Genomic DNA, 24,975 nt, shown 5'->3' with positions numbered 1-24,975 from the left:
GAAGCAGGCAAAGGTAGGAGATAGTTTGATTGGTGACAGGGTTTTCTGCTTTTGAGGCTTTTAAGGAGTTGAAATGTGACAGGGTTTTTAATGGAGAGGTCTGTGTTAACAAGGGAAGGGAATGGAAGATGTTAGTAGAAATTTGAGAAATGGGTTGAAGTTTTTGACAGCATGAGTGGTCAGGCCATATTATTTATGTGTTCTTATGAGAGGCAGTTTAGTTATGGAGCTAAATTACCAGTGTTCTGGTCCTAAAACTACCCCATTAGAGGTGGGTGAAATTGGGGTAATTTATTTCATCGCTGTGCCATAGTTCCTTCATCTGTGAGAAGATAATGATAGAAACTGCTGTATAGGATTGCTATGAATAGATGAATTAATATATATAAAGCCCTAAGATAATGCTTGACACATAATAAGTGCTCAGTAGATTTAATTGTTACTATTATGTTGTAATTCCATCTTTTTTCTCATCACCCAGATCCAAAAATTGTGAGGATTTCCCCACATTGGCTTCATCCATCCACGAACCCCCTTTTGTAAATTGTTGTTAATCAGGAGGAATTGCTTATCAATGTGAAGTTTGAAATTTATTAGCTAGCATTATAAGAGAGCAAGGCTGAGAAGCTCAAATTTTTATGGAAGAAGGAAAGAGCAGAAGAGAATTTTCTTTAATAATTCTGGGGAAAAGTATGTAATATTCTTCATCTTCAGTGATATAACTGACTTTTTTTTTTAAGATTTTATTTATTTATTTTTTTAAATTATTATTATTATTTTTAAAGATTTTATTTATTTATTTGACAGAGAGAGACACAGCGAGAGAGGGAACACAGGCAGGGGGAGTGGGAGAGGGAGAAGCAGGCTTCCCGCTGAGCAGGGAGCCCGATGCGGGGCTCGATCCTAGGACCCTGGGATCATGACCTGAGCCGAAGGCAGACGCTTAACGACTGAGCCACCCAGGTGCCCAAGATTTTATTTATTCGTAAGAGACAGAGAGAGAGAGGCAGAGGGAGAAGCAGGCTCCCCGCTGAGCAGGGAGCCCGATGCGGGACTCGATCCCAGGATCCTGGGATCATGACCTGAGCCGAAGGCAGACGCTTAATCATCTGAGCCACCCAGGCGCCCGATATAACTGACTTTTATTTAATGTTTATTTGCTACTTGAAGTGCTTTATTATATGTGATGTCTTATTTAATCCTCATAACAACCTTTTGAGATAGAATCTATAATTACCACCTTTTTTTATGGGAGGTGACTAAGGCTGAAAAGTTAAGTAACATGTCCAAGATCACAGTTAATAACTAGCAGAGCTGAGATTTGTATTCTGAAAGTCACTTGGGGCACCTGGGTGGCTCAGTCAGTTAAGCATCTGCCTTCGGCTCAGGTCATGATCCCAGGGTCCTGGGATCGAGCCCCGTGTCGGGCTCCCTGCTCAGCGGGAAGCCTGCTTCTCCCTCTCCCACTCCCCCTGCTTGTGTTCCCTCTCTCACTGTGTCTCTCTCTGTCAAATAAATAAATAAAATCTTAAAAAAAAAAGAGAGAGAGAAAAGTCACTCAGGAAAAAAGAACAGCTGTTCTTAGAGTATCCTGGGCTTTTTTCTCAGTTCAACAGAAGACTTAAAGAAAACCTTGAAATGGGGAAATTTTTGCCTTATTTGGCATAGTTGTGTATGTTAGGTTCACACTGTGTTTAATATGGTGGTGAGTGTTGCTGGCTGTTCCTGTAAACATTTTAACAGGTCCTTCTAGGCATATATGTGATTTTTTTTCTGTCACAAGAATTTAATGCCACACATGTTGGGATTGATTGATTGATTGATTTAATTTTTTTTTTAAGTAGGCTCCACACCTAGTGTGGAGCCCAACTAGGGGTTCAAACTCACGACCCTGAGATCGGGACCTGAGCTAAGATCAAGGGTCCGACGCTTAACCAACTAACCCACCCAGGTGCCCCATGGGATTTTTTTTTTTTAAACACACTGGCTTCACCCATTTCATCAAAATTAGGGCAACATCATCACGTTTTAGTATGTGCCTGGTTTTCAGTGATACAGATGCACTACTATTTAATCATTTCCCCAGTTAGATTCTTTTCAGCTTTTATTCATTGTAAACCATACCTGTCAGCATACCTCTGCCAATATCTTTATATACATGTGCAAATAGTTTCTTTAGTCTTAGAAGTGGAGTTCTGGGAACTGGTTCATAGGGTTTACAGGGTTATAACGTTTAAATGCTGCTTCACATAGTTCTAAATTTGGTCCAACACAGTGCCCATTTCCTCGTGACCTTGCTAATCTGGGACATCATCAGTCTTTTTTTTTTTTTTTAAAGATTTTATTTATTTATCTGAGACAGAGAGAATGAGAGAGACAGAGAGCACATGAGAGGGGGGAGGGTCAGAGGGAGAAGCAGGCTCCCTGCCGAGCAGGGAGCCCGATGCGGGACTCGATCCCAGGACTCCAGGATCATGACCTGAGCCGAAGGCAGTCGCTTAACCAACTGAGCCACCCAGGCGCCCCATCATCAGTCTTTTAGACCTCCCAGCCCTGACACTGTAAGAATATAATTTGTGTGTGTGTGTTTTACACACATCTCGTTAATTAGTAGTGATGCTTAGTATCTTTTGAAAGGTTATTTTTTTTTTTTTTTTTTTTTTTTTTAGTGAATTGCCCTTGCTCAGGTTCCTCTCAGTGAAGTAGAAATCTAGTCTTCAGAGGCAAAAACCAAAGTTGAAAGATGATTTTTTAGTTAGAGAAATGTGAACTCAGAACAAAGCTTTGCCACTTAATCATTGTGAATTTGGGCAAATGATTTCACCCCTGAGCGTTGGTTTCCTGATCCACTGAGAGATGAGAAGAAATACATAGCAGAGCAGTGCTGAGGGTCATGGGGTGATGTACGTAAAGCACCCATCACGTAACAGTTCTCCATGAATGTTGTTGACTAAGTGCAGTGGTCATAGTATGAGAGGGGGGTGGTGCAAAGGATGTCACGGTGTGAGAGGTCCTGATTGGGAAACAGGGTAGTGAGTTGTTTGGGCTGGGGAAAGGCCAGTGGCAGCAGCTGCCAGCCTCAGTCTGTGTGGTTTTCAGGCTTCGTATTTAGGAAGTTCAGGCAGGATCCTGGGGGCTCAAGAGGCTGTATATGGGTGGTATGGCCCTTTCTCAGCCCTGAAAAGTACTGGAGAGAGGAGGAGTCCAACGTCAGGACCAGATCTACATTGTCAGATGGGGAATCCTCCTCCGAAATATTCAGGCTTCTATACCAAACGCATCATTGTTCAGCTGGATCTTCTCAGGGCTTGGATTTCTTCAGACTTCTTACAGTCTCCTCTAGTTGTTGTGAGTATGGGATCAGGGTGGCTATAGTGGTGGAGAATAGTTAGGAAGTAGGAAGGGAAAAGAAAAAATCTCATTAACATAAGTCATTTTGGGATCTCCGAGTTACATTTGATTTCATGGCCTCTTTTTTTTTCTTCCAGATCTGGCTTATCAGGGCTCTGCAATTCTCCAAAAGAGAAATCTTGCAAAGGACTGACCAGTTCTTGCATTTCGAAACCATGGCCCATGTAAGTTGATGTTCTTTTCTCCTTTTTGAAATATTGTTGATCTCTAGGTCATGTGTACATACTCATTCCTTATCCTGAAACTTCTTATTTAACAGAACTCTGCCCAAGAACTTGCTTTAGTTACTTTCAGTCTTGTGAAGGTTGGGGACAGATAACCCAGTGTCCTTTCTACGTGCCCTTCCCTCTTCTGCACTAATGTGGACCATCTCCTAGCTCCAAAATCTTCTGTCAAGAGCCATGAGGGAGCAAAAGTGAAATGCCTTGAGAAAAATGTAGGCGTTCTCTGTAGAATGTCCCCTTGTTAACATTTTCCAATAGAACAGCTTTTGATTTTAAGATTTAAACTTCAGAGAAAGTATATTTCTCTGAATACAGTGATTTTTAGTCTGGTTTTTATGTAGGAAAAATTTGTGTCCCCAGTACACAATTTGACATCTTTTCAAAGTTTTTGAGCTTTTTATTGACATGTAAATAGAGAAAAGTGCACAAGTCCTGAGTGTGTAGCTGAATGAATTTTCATAAATTGAGCATATCTGTGCTATCAGCACTCAGGTCAAGAAAGAGAATATTGCTAGTACCTCAGATGCCCCCCTTTCAGTCACTGCTTGCCCACCCAGCCCAGATATAACCACTATCCTGACTTCTTTTTTTTTTTAAGATTTTATTTTATTTATTAGAGAGAGAGAGCTCATGAGTGGGGGGAAGGAAAGGAGGGAGAAGCAGACTCCTTGCTGAGCAGGGAAGCCCAATGCAGGGCTCGATCCCACAGGACACCAGGATCATGACCTGAGCTGAAAGCAGCTGCTTAACCGACTAAGCCACCTAGGCACCCCCACTATCCTGACTTCTAACATTATAATTGAATTTTGCCTATTTTTAGAACTTTAAATAAGTGAAATTGTATAGTTCAATACAACCTTTTTTAACAAAAAATAATGTGCAAGAGAGTCTTGTTATATTTCACATATAATTGCTAGACTCTCAGAACCATCTGCACATGTTTTGAGATGCATGCAAATATCATTAAAGAGATGTGTGTATCTGGTGCTGCTGGTGAGAATGGAGGTATCAGAGCATCATACTGAGTGTGAGTCATAACTGAGTGTTAGGTTCTTGTTGAAGTGCATTTTCATAGTGCACTTAACATGTAGTTCTTGTGTAGTATAAAATGAGTTTCCAAAAAGTTGGGGAAGTATTGAAGAAATTGTGGGGAAAGACACAAAGCAAGTGAGAAAAGTGAATTCAGTAAAAGAGACAATGAAAATACTAAAGCTAAAGATACGTGTGCAATAACTAACCCATGTAATTCTATACTGGAGGGAGCTGTGAGGCTATTTGGAAGCTTGGAATTGATGTATAATGCAATGGAGTTCTTTGCTTTAAAATGATGGGAAAATAGGTACCTGTTTAATAATGTAGTGTTAGAATGTCTGATATTCAGGAATGGGTTATTGGTATTAAGTGGGAGATCCTTGTTTTGAAAATTTTCCTTGAAGATTGGTGGTTTGATGAAAGAGAGAATTTGGTCCTGTTTGACTGCCTAGAGGGAAAACTCCAGACCTCTTCACAGATGTGAGTTTTCCAAGTACATAAGATGAGATTTAGTGTTGGCTGGTCTCAGTCTCTGTATGTGTTGAGATCTTATGGTATGTATGTAAGGCTTTTGGGATGGGGTGGATTCGTTAGGGATGTAATTGGGGCCTTATATTGTAAGGCCTAAAATTTCATATGCTGACTTGATATCTTAACAGGGCTCCAAAGGCCCAATCATGAGTTTCCCTGCTTTTGCCAAATAAGTTCTCCATCCAGCAGAAAAGACTCCCACCTGGCTAGCTTTCCTATCAGGCAGATGACCTAAACCCCTCCTGGTCCTCACTCTAAAGGGTGAGGACCTCCCTGCCGGCCCACAGAATTACTCAAACAAACCAGTCACGTCCTTCTGCGGGAATCAGGGACACCTTACCCTCTTTTTACTACAAAGCCTGCCTCCCACAGACCCTGCTTGTTCACTCCATTCCTGAGTGCAACCCCTGTGTGGCCCTGCATGACGTGTGGTGTTCTCCTCCCCTGGGCTGTGAGTATACATGTCTAATAAATGCTGTCAATCTCATCTGTCCAGTGTCAGGCATTGAGCCACCTCATAATATTTAGGGCAGGGGATCTCTCCCTCACCAGTGGGGTGATTAGGAGGTAATCAGAACAGAACTGCAAAGAGAGATCAAGAATCACCTCCAGCAAACCCTGAGAGAAGAACACCAGGAGCAAAGTCCATTGTGTAATTTTATGGGATGTACGGGTTTAGAGCAAGGTTTCTCAACCTTGGGACTATTAATATTTTGAGCCAGAGAATCTTTCATTGTGGGGGCTTGTCCTCTGCATTGCTGGATATCTAACGGTATCCCTGGCCTTTACCAATTAGATGCCTTGCATTGCTGGATATCTAACGGTATCCCTGGCCTTTACCAATTAGATGCCTGTAACACACCCCCTCCCCCTTAGTGGTGACAACCAAAATTGTCTCCAGACATGGCCAGATGTCTTCTGGGGAGTGAAATCACTCCTTATTGAAAACCACTGGTCCAGAGTGACGTCATCATGGTTCAGTATCCTCTAACTCAGGAATGAGGAAGGGTGTTCAGTGAGGGATGACGGATGATAAAGACTAAGAAGGTCATCCAGACGCATAAGTAATAGATAATGTAGGCTGTGAGAGCTGAGGAAGATTTTTGAAATTGAACTGAATTAAAATATCTAAATCGAAAAGAAAAAGACTGAATCTGATATATTCAAAACGTGGACTACCATGTAGCAATTTCTTTAAAGTTGACTAAAGAAGTGGTCCTTATAGGGAAAATGTTTGTAAGAAAATCTGACTTTATGATGAGCTTGAGTCCATTTTCTTAGAAGAGATATTGTAGTACATTTGGGAGAAGTTTTTATCAATATTTTTTCACGATCATTAAAGGGAAAAGAAGGGGGAAGACGTTTCCCATGAATTTGTTGTGGAGACACAGAGCTTGTAGAAGTCTTGTGTTTAGGGTTTCATTTAATTGGGACTTTTTTTTTGCTTATTTTATTCATTTCCAGATATTTTGGGGTAAAAAGTTAATCTTACCTGCAGCCACAGGACTGTTCAAGACATGTAGAACTCTCCTTCAGTGATATTGATTTTCTTACCGTCCCCGACACATAAGCCCTACCCCATTTGCTTGTTATGTGAACCCTTCTCTGCATTGCAGTCCTCGATCTCCTCCCTTTTCATTTAAAAAATATTTCATTTATTTTCACAGGTAATACATGAGTCTTATTTTTTCAGGGTTCAGTGACATTCAGGGACGTGGCCATAGACTTCTCACAGGAAGAATGGGAATTCCTGGACTCAGCTCAGAGAGACTTATATAGGGATGTGATGTGGGAGAATTATAGCAATTTCATCTCACTAGGTAAGGCTATTTATCCCAAATTCTGTTGACTTTCTCTACTGTCAATTTTAGGAAAATGTTTTGAGAAACTAGATAAATTTTTTTCTCTCTGTTCCAAAGGAATGGTTTTAGCTTTGTTAGGTTGGAAATAGGCTCCTCCATTTAATACTTCATCACTTTCATCCGGCTATGCCCTTCAGATTTTTCTTCAGGCTCTGTAATTTACTTGTTTCATTGGTATCCAAGGGCTGGGCTTGAATTCTGGGTTGCTTACAACAGAAGCATTGTCCAAGAAATCAGATTTTACATTATATTTGAGCCCAGAATTGATACAAATTCTTAACACTCCTTTCTAATCCACCTGCAAGGAGAGTACCTAAACACAGGGGTTTTGAGTCCCTCTAAAAATCAGGGGAGCCTATAGAACTTACAAAGTATGAAATGGATCCACAAAGTTCGTTTAAAACTCAAGTAAACACATTCTGTTTCCTATAACAGACATATTCAGTTCTACCTGCTCTGTGGTTGAAATTTAAAAACTAAGAACTTTGCATTTAATATTGAATAAATAATCCTAGAAAGGATCAGAAGAAGTACACTCTCCTGTCAGCAAATTGATAACAATAAAAATAGCCAATACACACACATAGGTGTGTGTGTGTATGTGTGTTTGTGTATATATAACTTTATATATTTGTACTTGGATACTCTCCTGAGCATTATGCGTTATTAATTAATTCTCACAACTCTATCAGAAATATACTATGATTATCCTCATTTCAGATGAGAAAAGTTAGGCATAGAAGGTTAATAATTGGCTGAGGTAACACAGCAACAAAGGCAGGATTTAAACTCAGGCAGTCTGGATCCAGACTCTGTGTTCTTAACCACGACACAAGACTGTCTCTCAACAGAGCTAGTATGAGTTTAAATTATATTAAGGCCTGTTCTTAACCATCTGTTCCTTGCGTTCCTAAAGTTACCCTAATATGAGTGCTCTTCAACTCCCTTGCATTTCTTTGCTCTTAGGCTTTATAAAGTACCATTTTGATCTGTAGTTAATCACGAACTTAACCAGATTTGAACCTGACTTTTGGGCTTATAATTTCATGTCACATTATCTTTTAAGCAGAACCTTCCATTTCTAAACCAGATGTGATTACCTTATTGGATGAAGGGAAAGAGCCCTGGATGGTCGTGAGGGAAGGGACCAGAAGACACTACTCTGGTGAGTGAGGGCTGAGCAGGATGGGGAATTAATTACTGCAGATAATTAGCCAAGCCTGTTAGCCTTGAGATGTTGTTGGAAATCTCTCTTCAGAAGCCCATGGCCTGCGGAGGAAAGGCCTGAGACCTGGGAAGCAAATTAAAATCTTTTAAACCTGGACACCAAAGGAACTTCATATTGATCTTGATTACAACTCTGTTTTTCTCATTTCTCATATTTTTCTCCTACTTCAAAGAGAGGAGCTGTTCTCAGTAGAAGAGAAAAAGATGACAAATAAACATAAGAACTGAAATCAACAAGATAGAAAAAGTAGAGAAAATTAATAAAGCCAAAAGTTGATTCCTTGAAAAGATCAATAAAGTTGGTAAATACTAGCTTGACTCATCGAGAAAAAAGAAAAAAGACAACAACAATTGCTAATACTAGGAATGAAAGAGTAACTGGGTTATCACTTAACACCCTGTAGGCATTAAAAGAATAGTGAGAGGGGGCGCCTGGGTGGCTCAGTTGGTTAAGCGACTGCCTTCGGCTCAGGTCATGATCCTGGAGTCCCGGGATCGAGTCCCGCGTCGGGCTCCCTGCTCGGCAGGGAGTCTGCTTCTCCCTCTCCCACTCCCCGTTTGTGTTCCCTCTCTCGCTGTGTCTTTCTCTGTCAAATAAATAAATAAAATCTTTAAAAAAAAAAAAAAAGAATAGTGAGAGAATACTATAAGTAATCTTATGCCAATAAATTGGACATCTTGAATGAAATGGAATAACTCCTTGAAAAACATAATTACCAGAACTGATACAAGATAAAAAAAAAATGAGTACTCTTATATCTATCAAAATAATTGAATTCATTATCAGAAATCTTTCCACAAAGAAAACACCAGGTTCAGATGGCTTCATTGGTGAATTCTATTAAATATTTAAGGAAGAACTAGCAGCAGTATTACACAATTTCCTTCAGAAAAGGAAAGAACAGCTCCCAAATCATTTTCCGAAAATAGTGTAACTCGTATACTGTGTCCTGACGAATTACTACAGGGAAAAAAAATTACAGGCTCATTATCCTTCATGAACATAGATGTAAAATCCTTGAGAAAATATTAGTAAATTAAATCCAGCAATAAAAATGATGATCAGGGGCGCCTGGGTGGCTCAGTTGGTTAAGCGACTGTCTTCAGCTCAGGTCATGATCCTGGAGTCCCGGGATCGAGTCCTGCATCAGGCTCCCTGCTCGGCAGGGAGTCTGCTTCTCCCTCTGACCCTCCCCCCTCTCATGTGCTCTCTCTCATTCTCTCGCTCTCAAATAAATAAATAAAATCTTTAAAAAAAAAAAAAATGATGATCAAGTAGGGTTTATCCCAGGAATGCAAGCTTGGCTTAACATTCAAAAATTAATTAGTGTGAAAAAAATTAATCCATGTCATTCACCGTATTAACAGGAATGAGAGAAACCATGTGATTGTGTCCATAGATATAGAAATCGCATATGACAAAATTCAGCATCCATTCATGATAAAAATTTTCAGGAAACCAGAAATTGAAGAGAATTTCCTCAAAAAATACTGCTTAAAGAAAAACACTACATCATAAACTTCATCATACTTGATTGAAGAATCTCCCCTCTGAGATTGGGGACAAGGCAAAAGTGCCCACTTTTCCCATATCTATTTAACATTGTATTGAAGGTCCTAGCATTGCAATACGGCAAGGAAAATAAGAGACATAAAATCAAAAAGGAAGAAGTTAAACTCTTGTTTGGAGATGGCATGATTATGTAGATGGAAAATCCTAACGAATCAAAACAGCAACTACTCAAAGTAATAAATGAAGATCACAGTAAGATCACAGGATACAAAGTTAATATATAAAAATCAATTGTGTTTTCATATACTAGAAGTGAAAAAAAATAAGGAATTTAAAGTAAAGTAAATTAAGTCAATTAAGATTAAAAGCAAATTAAGTTAATTTACATTAGTGTCAAAAACCAAAAATACTAAGGAATAAATTTAACAAAACATGCAAGACCTCCACACAAAAAATCATAGAACATTGCTAAGAGAAATTAAAGACCTAAATAAGTGTAAAGAGACTGGGGATGGGAAGACTCAGTATTGTTAAAATGTCAATTTTATAGTTTTAACAAGCTGATTCCAAAATTGATACGGAAAAACAATGGTCTTAGCATTTCTAAGATAATCTTGGAAAAGGAAGAATATATTATAGGACTTAGACTACATGACTTCAAGATACTTCAAGATTCATTATAAAACTACAGTAATCAGGGGCGCCTGGGTGGCTCAGTTGGTTAAGCCTTTGGCTCGGGTCATGATCCCGGGGTCCTGGGATCGAGCCCCACATCGGGGTCCTGGGATCGAGCCCCCATCAGGCTCCCCCTGCTCTGTGGGGAGTCTGCTTCTCCCTCTCCCTCTGCCTGCAGCTCCCCTGCTTGTGGCTCTCTCTCTCTGTCAAATAAATAAATAAAAGCTTAAAAAAAAAAAAAAAACTACAGTGATCAATGGGCGCCTGTGTGGCTCAATATGTTGAGTGTCCAACTCTTGGCTTCAGCTCAGGTTGTGAGGGTGAGCCCTGCATCAGGCTCCAGACTCAGTGGGGAGTCTGCTTGAGATTCTCTCCCTTCATCCCCCGCTGACATTATCTCTCTGTCTCTCTCAAATTGATAAATCTTAAATAAAACTACAGTGATCAAGACATTGAGTATTGGATAAGGATAAACAGACAGAACAGAACAAAGACCTTAGAGGTAGAACTCACACTTAAAAGATCATTTATTTTTTGACAAAGGCACCAAAACATTCCAATGGGGAAGGGAAAGTTTTTTCAACAAATGGTGCTGGATAACTGGGAAAAAAATCCTGACCCCCTACCTCCTCCCCAAATTAAGATGTATTTTAGACCTAAATATAAAAACTAAACATAATATAAAAAGCCAAATATAAAAGCTAAACTTGAAAAATAAAAATTTTTAAAATTCAATATAAATTTTATATAAAAAACATGAAAGCTAGGGATGCCTGACTGGTTCAGTCAGAGGAGCATGCAACTCTTGATCTTGGGGTTGTGGGGTGTAGAGATTACTAAAAATAATAAGAAAATAAACTTTAAAATAAATGAAAGCTAAATATAAAGCTTTTAGAAAGGAAAACTAGGAGAATTTCTTGGTTTGAATATTATACTATGGTTATGTAAGATGTTAACATTGAGAGAGGCTGGGTGAAGGTTGCATCAGACTTTCCTGTATATTTCTCTGCAGCCTCATAGGAATCTACAGTTTTTTCAAAATAAAAAGGAAGCAAAAATGTCCCATGAGGGATGATGGGTAAAAAATTTGAACAAAGAGAGGGGGTACTCCTTTTTATTGTCAATGACTATAATTCATTTATATATAAATCTGTGTTAGCTTGAGCTGCCATAACAAAATACCATAGATTGGGTGACTTAAACAACAGAAATTTGTTTCCCATCGTTCTGGAGGTTGGAAGTCTGAGATTAGCATTTGGGGGCTCTGATGAGGGCTCTCTTCCTTTCTGGCAGATCTTCCCTTCTCACATTGTCCTCACATGGCAGAGAGAGAGGAGGAGAGAGGGAGAGAGACCTCTTATAAGGCCACCGGTCTATTGGATTAGGAGCTTTATGACTTCATTTAACCTTAATTGTCTTCTAAAAACACTATTTCCAAATATAGTCAGGGTGGGTGGTCAGGGCTTCAATGTATAATTTGGGGCGGGACACAATTCAGTCCATAGCAATATCTATCTATATAGGATCCAGTTTCTTTCTGGCTTCTGTTTTGATTAGTTTATATGTCTTTTGTTGTCTACAAATGTATTCGTTCATTGAGTACCTGGTCGGAACCATGAACTGTGCTAGCCACCGGTGGAACAATTGTGAACAAGAGTGGTAGGTTCCAGCAGTCATGTTTACATTTTAATAGGAGTAAGGACATGAAGTAAACAAGTAAATGAATAAATAATATTAGGTGGTGACAAGTATTATTAAGTGAGAAGAGCAAGGGAATAGAAATTGGCAGGTGTAGACACATTTGTGTTAGGGTGGTTAGGGCTTTTTAAGGAGGTGATATTTGAGTGGAGACATGAAAAAAGAGCTCAAGTTATAGGAATATCTAAAGCCAGAGCAGTCCTGATAGAACAGCACATGCAAAGGCCTTGGATCAGGAGATAAGTTTTGTATGTTTGAGGAACAGCAAAAAGGCCAGAATGATGATTATTCAGAGGTAAGGCATGTGACTTTTAAATGTGAAAAAAGCCATTGGAAACTTTTGAGCAGGGGAATTACATAAGCTGATTTGTCTTATAATTATCACTCTATGGAGAACAGATTGAATAGGGGCAAGATGGGAAGGAAGACCAGTTAGGAGGTTATTTCTTTTGTCCCGGTTGAAGATTATAGTGGTTTTGATTGGAATAGTAGTGATGGGAGGTAGAGTTAGATTCATGGTAGATGTGCCCAGTACATGTTGGTCTGCTCCTCTGTCTGGATACTTTCCTCACCTTACTTGGATTTCAACAACCTGCCTGAGGCTGCCCCGATCGGTGGATGCCCTCTTTACCCGGATTGGACTCCTCACACAGCGTCCTTCCCCCAACATGGATAAGAAGCATCTTTGTCCTTTAATTAATGTTATTTTATCCATCTACATTTAAGTCATTTTCTTATGTATTCAGGTGCAAATCTACTATCTTCCTAATTTTTTCCATTTGTTCAACTTATTCTTTCTTCCTTTTCTTCCTCTCCTGCCTTTTCTGGATTAATGAAATATTTCAATTTTAGCTTTGCCTCTTGAGTGTGTTAGTTACGTATACTTTTAGTTTTCTTCTCAGAGTTGCCCTAGAGATTAAAACATGGATTCTTTACTTACTACATTGTACCTTAAATTAATTCCTTTATATCTTTCCCAATATTGTGAAGATATTAGTAACATTTTATTTATTTAGTTTTATTTATTTATTTGAGAGAGAGAGAGCACAAGCAAGGGGAGCAGCAGAGGGAGAGGGAGAAGCAGGCTCCCTGCTGAGCCGGGAGCCTGATGGCAGGCTCAATCCCAGGACCCCAGGATCATGACCCGAGCCAAAGGTAGACACTTAACAGACTGAGCCACCCAGGCGCCTCAATATTTATTTAGATTTACCTACATGTTTACCTCTTACAGTGCTCCTCAGTTTTTTCTGCACTGCCATGCTTCTATCTGGAATCATTTTCTCTGTACCTGAAGAACGTCCTTGAATATTTCTTTTTTTGTGCCTCTTGGCAATGAATTCTCTTAGGTTTTGTTTGAAAAAATATATATATTTTTAAAGATTTTATCTATTTATTTGACAGAGAGATAGTGAGAAGGGCAACACAGGCAGGGGGAGTGGGAGAGGGAGAAGCAGGCCTCCCGCCGAGCAGGGAGCCCGATGCGGGGCTCGATCCCAGGACCTGGGATCATGACCTGAGCCGAAGGAAGACGCTTAACGACTGAGCCACCCAGGCGTCCCTGAAAATATTTTTCAAGGGTACAGAATTTTGTCTTTGTTTTTGTTGGATAGAATTCTGGATTGGCAGTTATTTTCTCTTAGCAAATATCTTGTCTTTTGGCTTCTGTCATTTCCATTTAGCAGCAATTTGTTGGTCATATTGTAATTCCTTCCGAGGTATTGTTTTGGAAGTATTTTTTTCCCTTATGACTGCCTTTAGAATATTCTTTCTTGTTTGGTTTTCACAGATTTACTGTGGTGTATCTAGTTTTATATCGTGATGTATGTATTCTGTTTGCTGTTTTAAAGAATTAAATTAGGCTTCATATCTTGTCAGTTTTGAAAAATTTTTGGTTATATTTTCAAGTATTGTTTCCCATTTTTGCTCTTCTCTCTTTCTGGGACTCAGGTTACACATATGTTAAACCTTTTTAAATTGTTGCATATATCTTTTATGTTCTTTTCTGTTTTTTCTTTTTTTCTTATTTTTTATTCCTGTGCTGCTTCTATAAACCCATTTCCTAGTTCACTGATCTTCTTTTCTGCTAAGTCTAATCTACTGTTAAAGAAAGTCTAATCTACTGTTAAAGATATCTGTTAAATTCTTAATTTTAGCTATTTTTCAGTTATGAGATTTCTATTTGGAGATATATATATATACATATATACATATTTTCTATACATACATGTAAATGTATGCTTTTTTTTTTTTAAGATTTTTTATTTATTTATTTGACAGAGAGAGACCCAGAGAGAGAGGGAACACAAGCAGGGGGAGTGGGAGAGAGAGAAGCAGGCTTCCTGCGGAGCGGGGAGCCTGATGCGGGGCTCGATCCCAGGACGCTGGGATCATGACCTGAGCCGAAGGCAGACGCTTAACGACTGAGCCACCCAGGCGCCCCTAAATGTATGCTTTTTAAAAAGATTTTATATATACATATATAATTTGTTTTGCTTTTTTTGAGAGAGATTGGAGGGGTGAAGGAGAAGGAGAGAGAGAATCTTAAGCAAGAATCTTAAGCAAGCACTCCCAGTGTGGAGTCTGACACAGGGCTCGTTCTCACAACCCTGAGCTCATGACCTGAGCTGAAATCTAGAGTCAGATGCTTACCCGAATGAGCCACCCAGGACCCCTCTTTTTTTTTTTAAGATTTTATTTATTTATTTGACAGAGAGAGACACAGCGAGAGAGGGAACACAAGCAGGGGGAGTAGGAGAGGGAGAAGCAGGCTTCCCGCGGGGCAGGGAGCCCAATATGGGGCTCGATCCCAGGACCCTGGGATCATGACCTGAGCCGAAGGCAGATGCTTAACAACTGAGCCACCCAGGCGCCCCAGGACCCCTCTCTTAATAGACTTCATTTTTAGAGCAGTTTTAGGTTGACAGCAAAATTGAGCAGACGGTGGAGATTTTCCACATATTCCCTAAGAGTGCATTATTTTTGCAAATTAGTGGGAATTGACATCTTTTTTGTGTTTAAATTTTTAAAATACTTTATAAGTCTAGTTAATTAATAAAATATAATTTATGTACATTAAAATTCACTCTTTTTAGTACCTAGTTTTATGAATTTTGAAAAATGATACAGTTATGTCACCACCATAATCAAGAGTTTAGAATAGTTTCAAAGTCTCTTCATGTTTCATAGTGATGAGACTTTTGAGTCATTTCAGCAGTTTTATACATTTGTACTGTAGTCATAGAAAAAAACCTTTCTTATCTCTCCTACCCACTTGTCCCCATATTTTTGCTTATTTCATTCAACTTTTAGATTTTCTCATGCAAGTCCCCCATTATCTTTGGATCATTAGTTTCGAGCCTATATCCAACATAGCCTTTATTTTTACTCTTTTGCACTCAGGTGATCCCAAGTACCATTCCATATTTGACAGTCATTCTCCTATACTCAATATCTGCCCATGCCTTTTTGCTCAGGATTTCATAAGCCTTTCAATGTTAGGATTATTGAAAGATACTTGAGGTAGTTTTCTGGGAAGTACAAACCTTGCTTTAGCTATATAGAATGGGAAGGAACACCTGGAGGAGGTATGAAGGAACAAAAATTTGAGTAAATGTAGCACTGATAAGTAATAGTATAAACTCTAGTGGAGAAAAGTAAAACATTGTAGTACGTTTTTTTTTTTTAGGTAAACACTACTCCCAACATGGGGCTCAAACTCACAACTCTAAGATCAAGAGTCACATGCTCCACTGACTGAGCCAGCCAGGCGCCCCTATTGTAGTACATTTTAAAAGTTTAGAAACAGATATACATATTCATTAGTGATTATGTAATTATGGGAATAAATGAGTAACATCCATTGTGTATTTGGGGTTTGTTATTTAATGGTAAATGGACTTTACAGATTGTTTCTGCCACTAGGGAAGCTTAGGGGTAAGAAACTAACAGAATAACAAATGAGAAAATTTATAAATATTCCAAAATTGGGACAAAGAAGAGTAACCTGTTGCTGGGATGGAATATAGAGTGCATAGTTTTAAACAGGATCAGCAGGAGTGGCTTTTTGGAAGAAGTGATTTTTGATTGAGACCTGATGATGAAGGGAAGCCAAGCATGCAGGCAGAGGATTTCTCAAAGAAGGAACAACCTGTGAAAGGTCCTATTTAATGGGAACAGTGGTAGTGCCTTTTGTGAGCTGAAAAGAGGCCTTTGTGGCAGGAACAGAGAGTAAATGAGAGGCGTTGATAAGCAGATAAGCAGCTTATTCATGTTCTGGTATTTATATTTGATTCTAAATATAAAGAGAAAGCATTAAAAACATTTAAGTAGAGAGACTCAAATATTGATCAGCATCAGAATCATTTGCTGGAGAATTTAAATAAGTACAAAACAAAAACATGCCCAGGACTTAATCCTGTAGTTTATGTTGCAGTCCGTTAAAAATGCTTCTGTATAGTTTTAAGAAATCTTCAGGTGATTCTTATCACTGATGTAACTTCTTTCCCTAATCACCAGCCTTATCTCCAGTCCTGGACTCCATTCTCTGTGTTTCCTTTGCCTTTTTTCTCTTTTTTTAATGTATGAGAATACAGTGTGTTCCATAATACGATTAATAACCCTCAATACAAATTAGCTTAATAGTGATATGGAATAGGGAATGATAGCAGTATAATGTGAGAGTTAGTTGGTTCACAGGTCATTTTCCTACTTGAATGAAGCCAGAATAGAAGTAAACTTACAACATTCAGCAAGAAAGGCAAAGCGTTCAATGGGATATTTTATTGTTGGTGGCCCTTTCACCTCTATATGAAAAAAATCAGTAATAAGTGTCTACATCCAGGACTTTCTCCCCAGAGATAGATGCCATCAACCTTGCATGGCTTCTAGCTGGAGACAGGTTACATTTTACCCTATTCCCACCTTAATGGTAGCCTTGCTGGCTCAGGGCTTTTTTTTTTTTTTTAAGATTTTATTCATTTATTTGAGAGAGAGAGCACAAGCAGGGGCAGCTGCAGAGGGAGAGGGAGAAGCAGACTCCTCATCCTTACCGGGCAGGGAGCCCAACACGGGACTCGATCCCAGGAACCCCAGGTTCACGACCTGAGCCGAAGGCAGAGGCTCAACTGACTGAGCCAGTCAGGCGCCCCTCAGGGCTTCTTGTTCATTGCAATGTCTCAGCACCTGAAATCTAGCTTTTCCACTTTTCTGTGTGTGCATTTCAGTATCCATGAAGTGGCCTTCAGCCGTGTTGAACTGCCTTTTGAGTTATCTCTTGAAATATCAATTATTATATTTGTTAGCGCTCTGCCAATAAAGTTGCATGGGTTTGAGTGGTCTTCTCTAGCCGTTTTCTTCATAAACTCTTAATTTTTTGGTGTGTAATTTTGCAGAAGATAAGGGTTTTTCTAGGTACACATATGTGGTATTGTAGCAGAAATGCCTGTTTTAGAGATACCTAATCCATTCACTTGTAGTAAGCATTATTTTAGGTGCCTTTTATTTCTCTATAGAAGTTTTCTTTCTTCTGTCACAGGAAAATAGTGTGTGTTTGCCTTCTGTTTTCTTTCAGATTTGCAGTCCAGATATAGGACCAATACTTTATCTCCACAAAAGGACATTTATGAAATATATTCATTCCAGTGGGAGATAATGGAAAGAATTAAAAGCTATAGTCTTCAGGACTCCATTTTTAGAAATGATTGGGAATGCAAAGGCAAGATTGAGGGACAAAAGGAACCACAAGAGGGATATTTTGGGCAAGTGAAAATTACTTCTGAAAAAATGACCACTTACAAAAAGCATAATTTTCTTGCTGAATATCAGAGAGTTCATAATGGAGAAAAGTTGTATGAATGTAAGGAATGTAGGAAGACCTTTATTCGTCGCTCAACACTTAGTCAACACCTGAGAATTCATACTGGTGAGAAACCTTATAAATGTAAGGAATGTGGGCAGGCATTTAGACAGCGTGCGCACCTTATTCGACATCACAAACTTCATACCGGTGAGAAGCCCTATGAATGTAAGGAATGTGGGAAGGCCTTTACAGTGCTCCAAGAACTTACTCAACATCAGAGACTTCATACTGGTGAAAAGCCCTATGAATGTAAGGAGTGTGGAAAGGCCTTCAGAGTGCATCAGCAACTTGCTCGACATCAGAGAATTCACACTGGTGAGAAACCCTATGAATGTAAGGCATGTGGGAAGACCTTTAGGCAGTGTACACACCTTACTCGACATCAGAGACTTCATACTGCTGAGAAGCTCTATGAATGTAAGGAATGTGGGAAAGCCTTTGTATGTGGTCCAGACCTTAGAGTACATCAGAAAATTCATTTTGGTGAGAAACCTTATGAATGTAAGGAATGTGGAAAGGCTTTTAGAATATGCCAACAACTTACTGTCCATCAGAGTATTCATACTGGTGAGAAACCCTATGAATGTAAGGAATGCGGGAAGACTTTTAGACTAAGGCAGCAACTTGTTCGCCATCAGAGAATCCATACTCGTGAGAAACCCTATGAATGTATGGAATGCTGGAAGACCTTTAGTAGTTACTCACAACTTATTTCACATCAGAGCATTCATATTGGTGAGAGACCTTATGAATGTGAAGAATGTGGGAAGGCTTTTAGATTGCTCTCACAACTTACCCAACATCAGAGTATTCATACTGGTGAGAAACCTTATGAATGTAAGGAATGCAGAAAACCTTTTAGACTGCTGTCACAACTTACTCAGCATCAGAGTATTCATACTGGTGAGAAACCTTATGAATGTAAGGAATGTGGTAAGGCTTTCAGACTTTATTCATTCCTTACTCAGCACCAGAGAATTCATACTGGAGAGAAACCCTACAAATGTAAGGAATGTAAGAAGGCCTTTAGACAACATTCACACCTTACTCAACATCAGAAAATTCATAATGGGGTTTAATATGAGAAAGCCTTCAATTGTACATTATGTTACAGAATATCTGAAAATTCATTTTTGAGAAATTTGCTTCATGCTTCAACTAAGCATAAGAAATTTTATATTATTGAAAAAAATATGTTGCTTTAAAAGCCATCTATCACCATTCAAACATTGTTTATCTTCAGCAAATTTGTATGAGGGAATAATATAATGAATGTAGGGAAATCTTTAGCCTTACCTATCATTATCCCCATTTCACTCCTTTATTACCAGTGTGTTACTGGACAAGGTACTTAAACTTCTGTGCCTCATTTTGCTCACTTGTAAAATGGTGATAATAGTACCTATGTATATTAGTTATTTATTGCTGTGTAATTACCACAAACTTAGTAGCTTAAAATAATATACATTATCTCACAATTTCTATGGGTCAGGTGTCTGGGCATAACTTTGTTGGGTCTTCTGCTTCAGGGTCTCTCACAGAGCTAAACTAAAGGTTTCTGCCAGGGTTCGGTCTCATCTGAAGGCTCAACAGGGGAAGGGATCCACATCCAACCTCACATGGTTGTTGGCTCTCGCACTGAGGTCCACAGTTTCTAGCTGGCTGACGGCTGACCTTAGTTCCTTGCCACATGGGCTTCTTCAACATGACTGATTATTAAGTGTGCAAGCCAAGAGTGCAGTAGAATCTATTAGCGTCATAGAAGCTATAATCTTGTGTGGTCTAATCACCAAAGTAACACCTTTTAGTCACTTTTGCTGTATTCTACTGGTTAGAAGCAAGTTACTGGGTCACCCCACACTCAAGAGTAGAGGATTACACAAGAGTATGAATACCAGGCTGTAGGGACCATTTCAGAGTCAGCCTGCCACACTGTGTAATAGGATTGTCTTAAGGATTAAGTAGTTAATGTTTGGAAAAATAGCAGCCACATAGCATGTTTTCTGTAAATATTATCTACAATTGTTATCATTAGTGTTAGTGAATTCATATGAAAGGAATTTACTCTAGAAGTAGTAAATGTAGAAATGCCTCATGTCACTGCTCAGCACTTACTAAACTTAAGATAATTTATTCCAGATAAAATCTAAGAGGTTATATTGAATGTGGGAAGTTCTTCATCATTTGAGCTGCATCAATCATTTCATGCTGAAAAGAAACCTTACGAATGTCATGAATGTGAGGTTAAGAGTACAACTGTTGAAGAATCAGAAAAATACCAAATTATTTTCCCATAATAAATTCCAAAGAGTAAATGTTTTGCAATCCCTGTTGTCTGGCCACTGTTAAAGCTTAATTAGAAACATCAAAAAGATGGCAGAAAGGAAACCAGTTGGAAATTTAATAATGTGTGTGCATGTGTGTGCATATACATGTATGTAAAACTCATATAAAAGAAAGATCATCATTCCATTACAGGCAGTGTAGGGTTTGATGTTCAAATTGCCCCATCTTCAACCAGTGGGAGTTGGGTCTTTTGACATGACCCCACTAGTAGTTTGATAGTTTACTTGGTTACAGCTGCACAGTTTGGTCAGCAATGGAAGATGCTTGAGCACCAACTCATCCTGAAAATTGGTAAGGGGAAAAACAAGCATTTATTTTGCTTTTTCCATGTGAACCAAGTTTCAGGGCCACCAAAAGCTGCTCAGATTAAAAGGTTTTTGTTTTGTTTTGTTTTTAAGAAATCAGTAAATACAGAAAGAATGATAGGATTAGAAAAATCACCATTTTCTAGTTCCCTAATGGAATAATGGGTCCAGAAAATGATCTTCAGTCGATATTAAAACTATTGGGTGAAATATTTTATAGTGAGAACTTTACAGTGGATTTATCAAGCTGACCACCTCTGAGCCCTTTGATCAATTTTAATCTCTATAAAAGTGGGACTATCAGACAATATCTACATCCTGATAAAATGCAATACAAAATACAAACCACTGCCTACAAAGCCTTATTGCCAAAACGGTGAACTGAAGGAAGCAAACCTTTGAATCAAACTCTTTAAAAACAAGAATTTGGGGAATAGATGAACAAATAAATGGCACCACAAGGAAGTAGCCAAGCAGATCCAGAATGCATAAAATTCTAAGAAACAAATGACCCTGATTTCTTCAACTAATGAGTGGCATGAAAAAGAAAAGGGGAAGGGCAACAATTAACAGATTAAAAGAGATTTAAGAGACCCATCAACTAAATTCAGTATGTGGGCATTGCTTGGACCTAGTTTGAACAAAACGTAAAAAGACATTTTGGAGACAGTGGACATGCACTGAGTATTAGATGATATTTAGAAATATTTTGTTAGGGATGATAATGTCAGTGTGGTTATTAAAAGATAAAAGGTTCTGTGTGTTAGAGATACATACTTATATATTTAAGAAATGGTAAGATATAAAATTTGCATTAGAATACTCCAGCAAAGGAAAAAGAATTGGCAAAGAGAGCTGGGAAGTAGGTTGGCAAAATGTTGGTAATTACTGACATGGAGTGGTTTGCTTTGGGGGGTTTGTCGTTCTAATATTTCTACTTTTTTATGTGTTTGAAAGTTTCAGTAATAAAATGTTTAAAATCAAAACTGAAATTTATAGACTACTTAGAAATGATTGTTAATGAGATGTGTGCATCTAAACATGTTAGATGTCACCAAAGTTCTGTTCAGTGAGAAATTCATCCCCTTTAATGCATTATAAGGAAGTTTTATTTGTGGACCCAGTCTTCATCATCTTCACCTTATCCATAGCAGTCAACACAGGGCCTGTCACCTAAATAAATGTGTTAAGGGAGTGAATACTTACGTCAAGAAACCAGAAACAGAACAGAATAAAACCTACAAAAGAGAAGCAAAGCATAACTAAAAATAGAAATTAAGGACTAGACAGTATATTTAATCCAGTACTAATGATAAGATTTTGGAAGATCCAGTCAAGAAAAAGAAAATGAAAGATAATGCCTTTAGAATATTGACCGTGATAAAGGTGACATAGCTACAGATTATCCAGAAAATTTTGTTTTAATTACAACACAATATATATGTGCTATATGTATTCTAATACCTAAAATATAGGTACTTTTTTTTTCTGTAGGAAGGTTATGAAAATTGACTCAAATAGACCAACAAGCAAATGTGTATGTATATATGAACTCCCTGCTTAAGAAAGAAAAAGTCTGATAGTTGTGCAGGTAAAAGCTTTAAGAAATAGATAATCCTTCACAAAATTGTACCAATTAATTCTGCACAGCTAAAATAATCCTGATACAAACCTGAATGAAGATGGCTCCTAAAAAGCAAAATCTAGACCAGCTTCATTTATGAAGATTCTATTCATCTTAATTCTATTTAAAATTAATTACAAAATCAGTCTTCACTAATAGATCCATGTGTTTGCCTTTCCCAAGTTTCAGATATCTCCAGGAGAGCTGTGTTTAACAGAGTATAAGACCTTAACCCAGCGTTCTCCACAAACTTGTTTTGGGATATTCTAGTCCTTGATGATATTTGGGAAAAGATTTCTTAGGAAAATGTGTAAGTGCAGCAAAGCATTTGCTTGTGGGGAAATCCAAGTACACATCATCAGCTTGTCAAAAGATACAGTAAAGAGATTTTTATTTAACACAGTGTATCTCAAACTTACTTCATTGTGGAATTCTCATTCCCAGTATCTTCGTACCATCTTTAGAATGTGAACCACTTTGTTAGATGCTTCCATTACCACAATGAATGTCTTTAAGACCATCATTTCAGACATTACGGTGAGTGATTGTGTTGGCAGGGGATGAGGAAAGGGCACTTTTCTTTGTAACTCACGTCATATTCTGAAAGCTTCCTGCTTGAATCTTGAGGGCTAGTGCTTTTCTATAGAATGTAAAAGATTCTAGCTTGGTCCTTGATATGTATATATTAAACATGCTTAAATATTCTGTTAAATAGTGATTAGGACATAAATGATTTTTCATTGTAATAAAAATGCTATATTAAATATCATTTTGTGTATTTTCTGATTTCTTTGAAGAGTGAAGAATCTAAGGTGCATATCTAGAAGTGAAATTGTTCTCTGTAGGTTGTACAGACTCTCCACTTTACATGTTGCCAGATGGTTGCTCCATCACTGCACTAATTTTGCATTTCTCTAATCACTGAAACGAGCATCTAGATTTTCCTACTTCTGTTACTGGTTTCAGTATTTCCCTGATTACAAGTGACTTGAGCATCTTTTTCATATGTGATTATTGGTCAGTCATGTTTCTCTTAACAGTGCTTTTTTTATTCATGCATTTTCTCTATTTCTTTGGGGTTATCTCATTGATTTTTCATGATATGTAAAATATTCCAGATACTACACATTTATAAATATTGGAGTTATTTTTTTCTCAAGGTGACTTGTGTTATGACTGTGTTAATGGCATTTACTGTTTTGCTCACATTTTAAATTTAGATATAGTTTCATTCTCAACCTTACCAGATAATCTTACTCTTTCTATTTCTAGTCTTATATTTTTGTGCCATATGTTCATGGCATTTGCAAGTAGAAAAGAGTTCTCTCAATATATTTATTTTATTTATATTTCTCATAGCAGTAGCTGGTATTTTCAGAATAATGTTGAGTATTAGTGGGGATACATTTCTCTCATTTTTTTTTCCAATTTAATGCAAATCATGTAACTGTTTAAACATTTTGTGTAATGCCTTTTGATTTAGAGTAGTCTTTGTTATTCATAACTATTTTCAGTCAGTCCCTATTTTACTTGATGCCTGCTAGATTTTGTCAGAAGCCATCTTGTCACCCTTTGGTGTGAACATGTTTTTCTCCTTTAATTTGCTGATGTGATGAATTATACAAATCTCTTGACAATTTCAAGGGTTCCTATGACCACTCTTACGTTCAGTAATTCAGTAGAACAACTCGCAGAACTCAGGAAAATACTGCACCTATGATTAGTTTTATTACAGTGAAAAGATACAAATTAGAATCAGCTAAAGGAAGAGATACATAGGGAAAACCATGGGAGGGATCCAAATGTGGAGCTTCCAGTCATCCTTTCCCTGTGGAGTCAGGGATGGCATTACCTCTTCCTGGTTATGACATGGGATAATTCCCACAGGAAAGCTTGCCTGAGCCTTTGGTTGCCAGAGTTGTTCCTGGGGTTCAATTAACATTCTTCCCATGAGGCTGATCTTTAGTCTCCAGCTCCTTCTGAAGGTTCAAACTCTTACCTTTAGTCTCCAGTTCCTCCAGAGTTCACAACTGATACGGTGTGTCCTAAAGCCCCCATCATAACTCACAGCCTAGACTGTCTGGTGGCCAAAGCTCCCAAGCAAGCAAAGATACTCCTATCAGGCAGGACATTCCAGGGTCCCAGAGATCATCTACAAGTCTAAAAATATCCTCTTGCTTGTAAGTAAAATGCTGTATGTTCATGCTCAAATGCTTTTGTTGAGAGGGTATTTGATATCATCACCTTGGGCTGACACCAAGAATCTCTGTAATGTGGGCTTGATAAGAGCAGAGCTACAAGTCAAAGGGAATTCTGTTTTGACTATATTCCTTTTTACCAATATACAAGAAAAATGATGTCTTAGTTCTTAGTTCTCCTTGGAAAAGGAGATGAATAAAAATATCCTGTTACACCAAAGGATAGAAGGAAACATGTCATTAATTTTTCTTGTACGTAGGTAATATATGCTTAATTGATTCTATTATATTTCCATTCTCCTTTTTAAAAGTCTTGACATCTTTGTGTCTTTTTTTCTTTTTATTTATTTGGCGGGGAGGGGCAAAGGGAAAGAGAGGACTTCAAGCAGACTCCACACTGATTGTGGAGCCCAGTGTGGGGTCAATCTCATGACCTGGAGATCATGAGCTGAAACCAAGAGTCAGATGCTTA

The 24,975-nt window shown here is 38.3% G+C and overlaps 2 protein-coding genes across 4 annotated transcripts in view; one reads left to right on the top strand and one right to left on the bottom strand.

Annotated features, from left to right (window-relative positions):
• LOC110590109 (zinc finger protein 14 homolog) overlaps nt 1-24,975 on the top strand; it is a 525,303-nt gene that overhangs the window by 194,973 nt on the left and 305,355 nt on the right. The window contains exons 1-4 of one of the 3 annotated variants that reach the window (XM_044922191.1): nt 3,567-3,575; nt 6,892-7,018; nt 8,130-8,225; nt 17,743-19,555. In XM_044922191.1, the coding sequence (XP_044778126.1) occupies nt 3,567-3,575; nt 6,892-7,018; nt 8,130-8,225; nt 17,743-19,109 (1,599 nt within the window). In that variant the 3' untranslated portion in view covers nt 19,110-19,555. Of the gene's footprint in view, nt 1-3,566; nt 3,576-6,891; nt 7,019-8,129; nt 8,226-17,742; nt 19,556-24,975 lie in introns of those variants that run through there. The other 2 variants (XM_044922192.1, XM_044922190.1) reach the window with 2 other exon arrangements.
• The window catches only part of LOC110590101 (zinc finger protein 382), a 382,742-nt gene that overhangs the window by 274,832 nt on the left and 82,935 nt on the right, over nt 1-24,975 (bottom strand). The window contains exon 7 of the mRNA XM_044922194.1: nt 15,542-15,546. Coding sequence (XP_044778129.1) covers nt 15,542-15,546 — 5 coding nt within the window. The remainder of the gene's footprint in view (nt 1-15,541; nt 15,547-24,975) is intronic.

Source organism: Neomonachus schauinslandi, chromosome 16 (genome assembly GCF_002201575.2).
Source record: "Neomonachus schauinslandi chromosome 16, ASM220157v2, whole genome shotgun sequence".
NCBI lineage: Eukaryota > Metazoa > Chordata > Mammalia > Carnivora > Phocidae > Neomonachus > Neomonachus schauinslandi.
The sequence above is the reverse complement of the archived record's forward strand: the minus strand, read 5'-3'. Positions and strand labels throughout refer to the sequence as shown.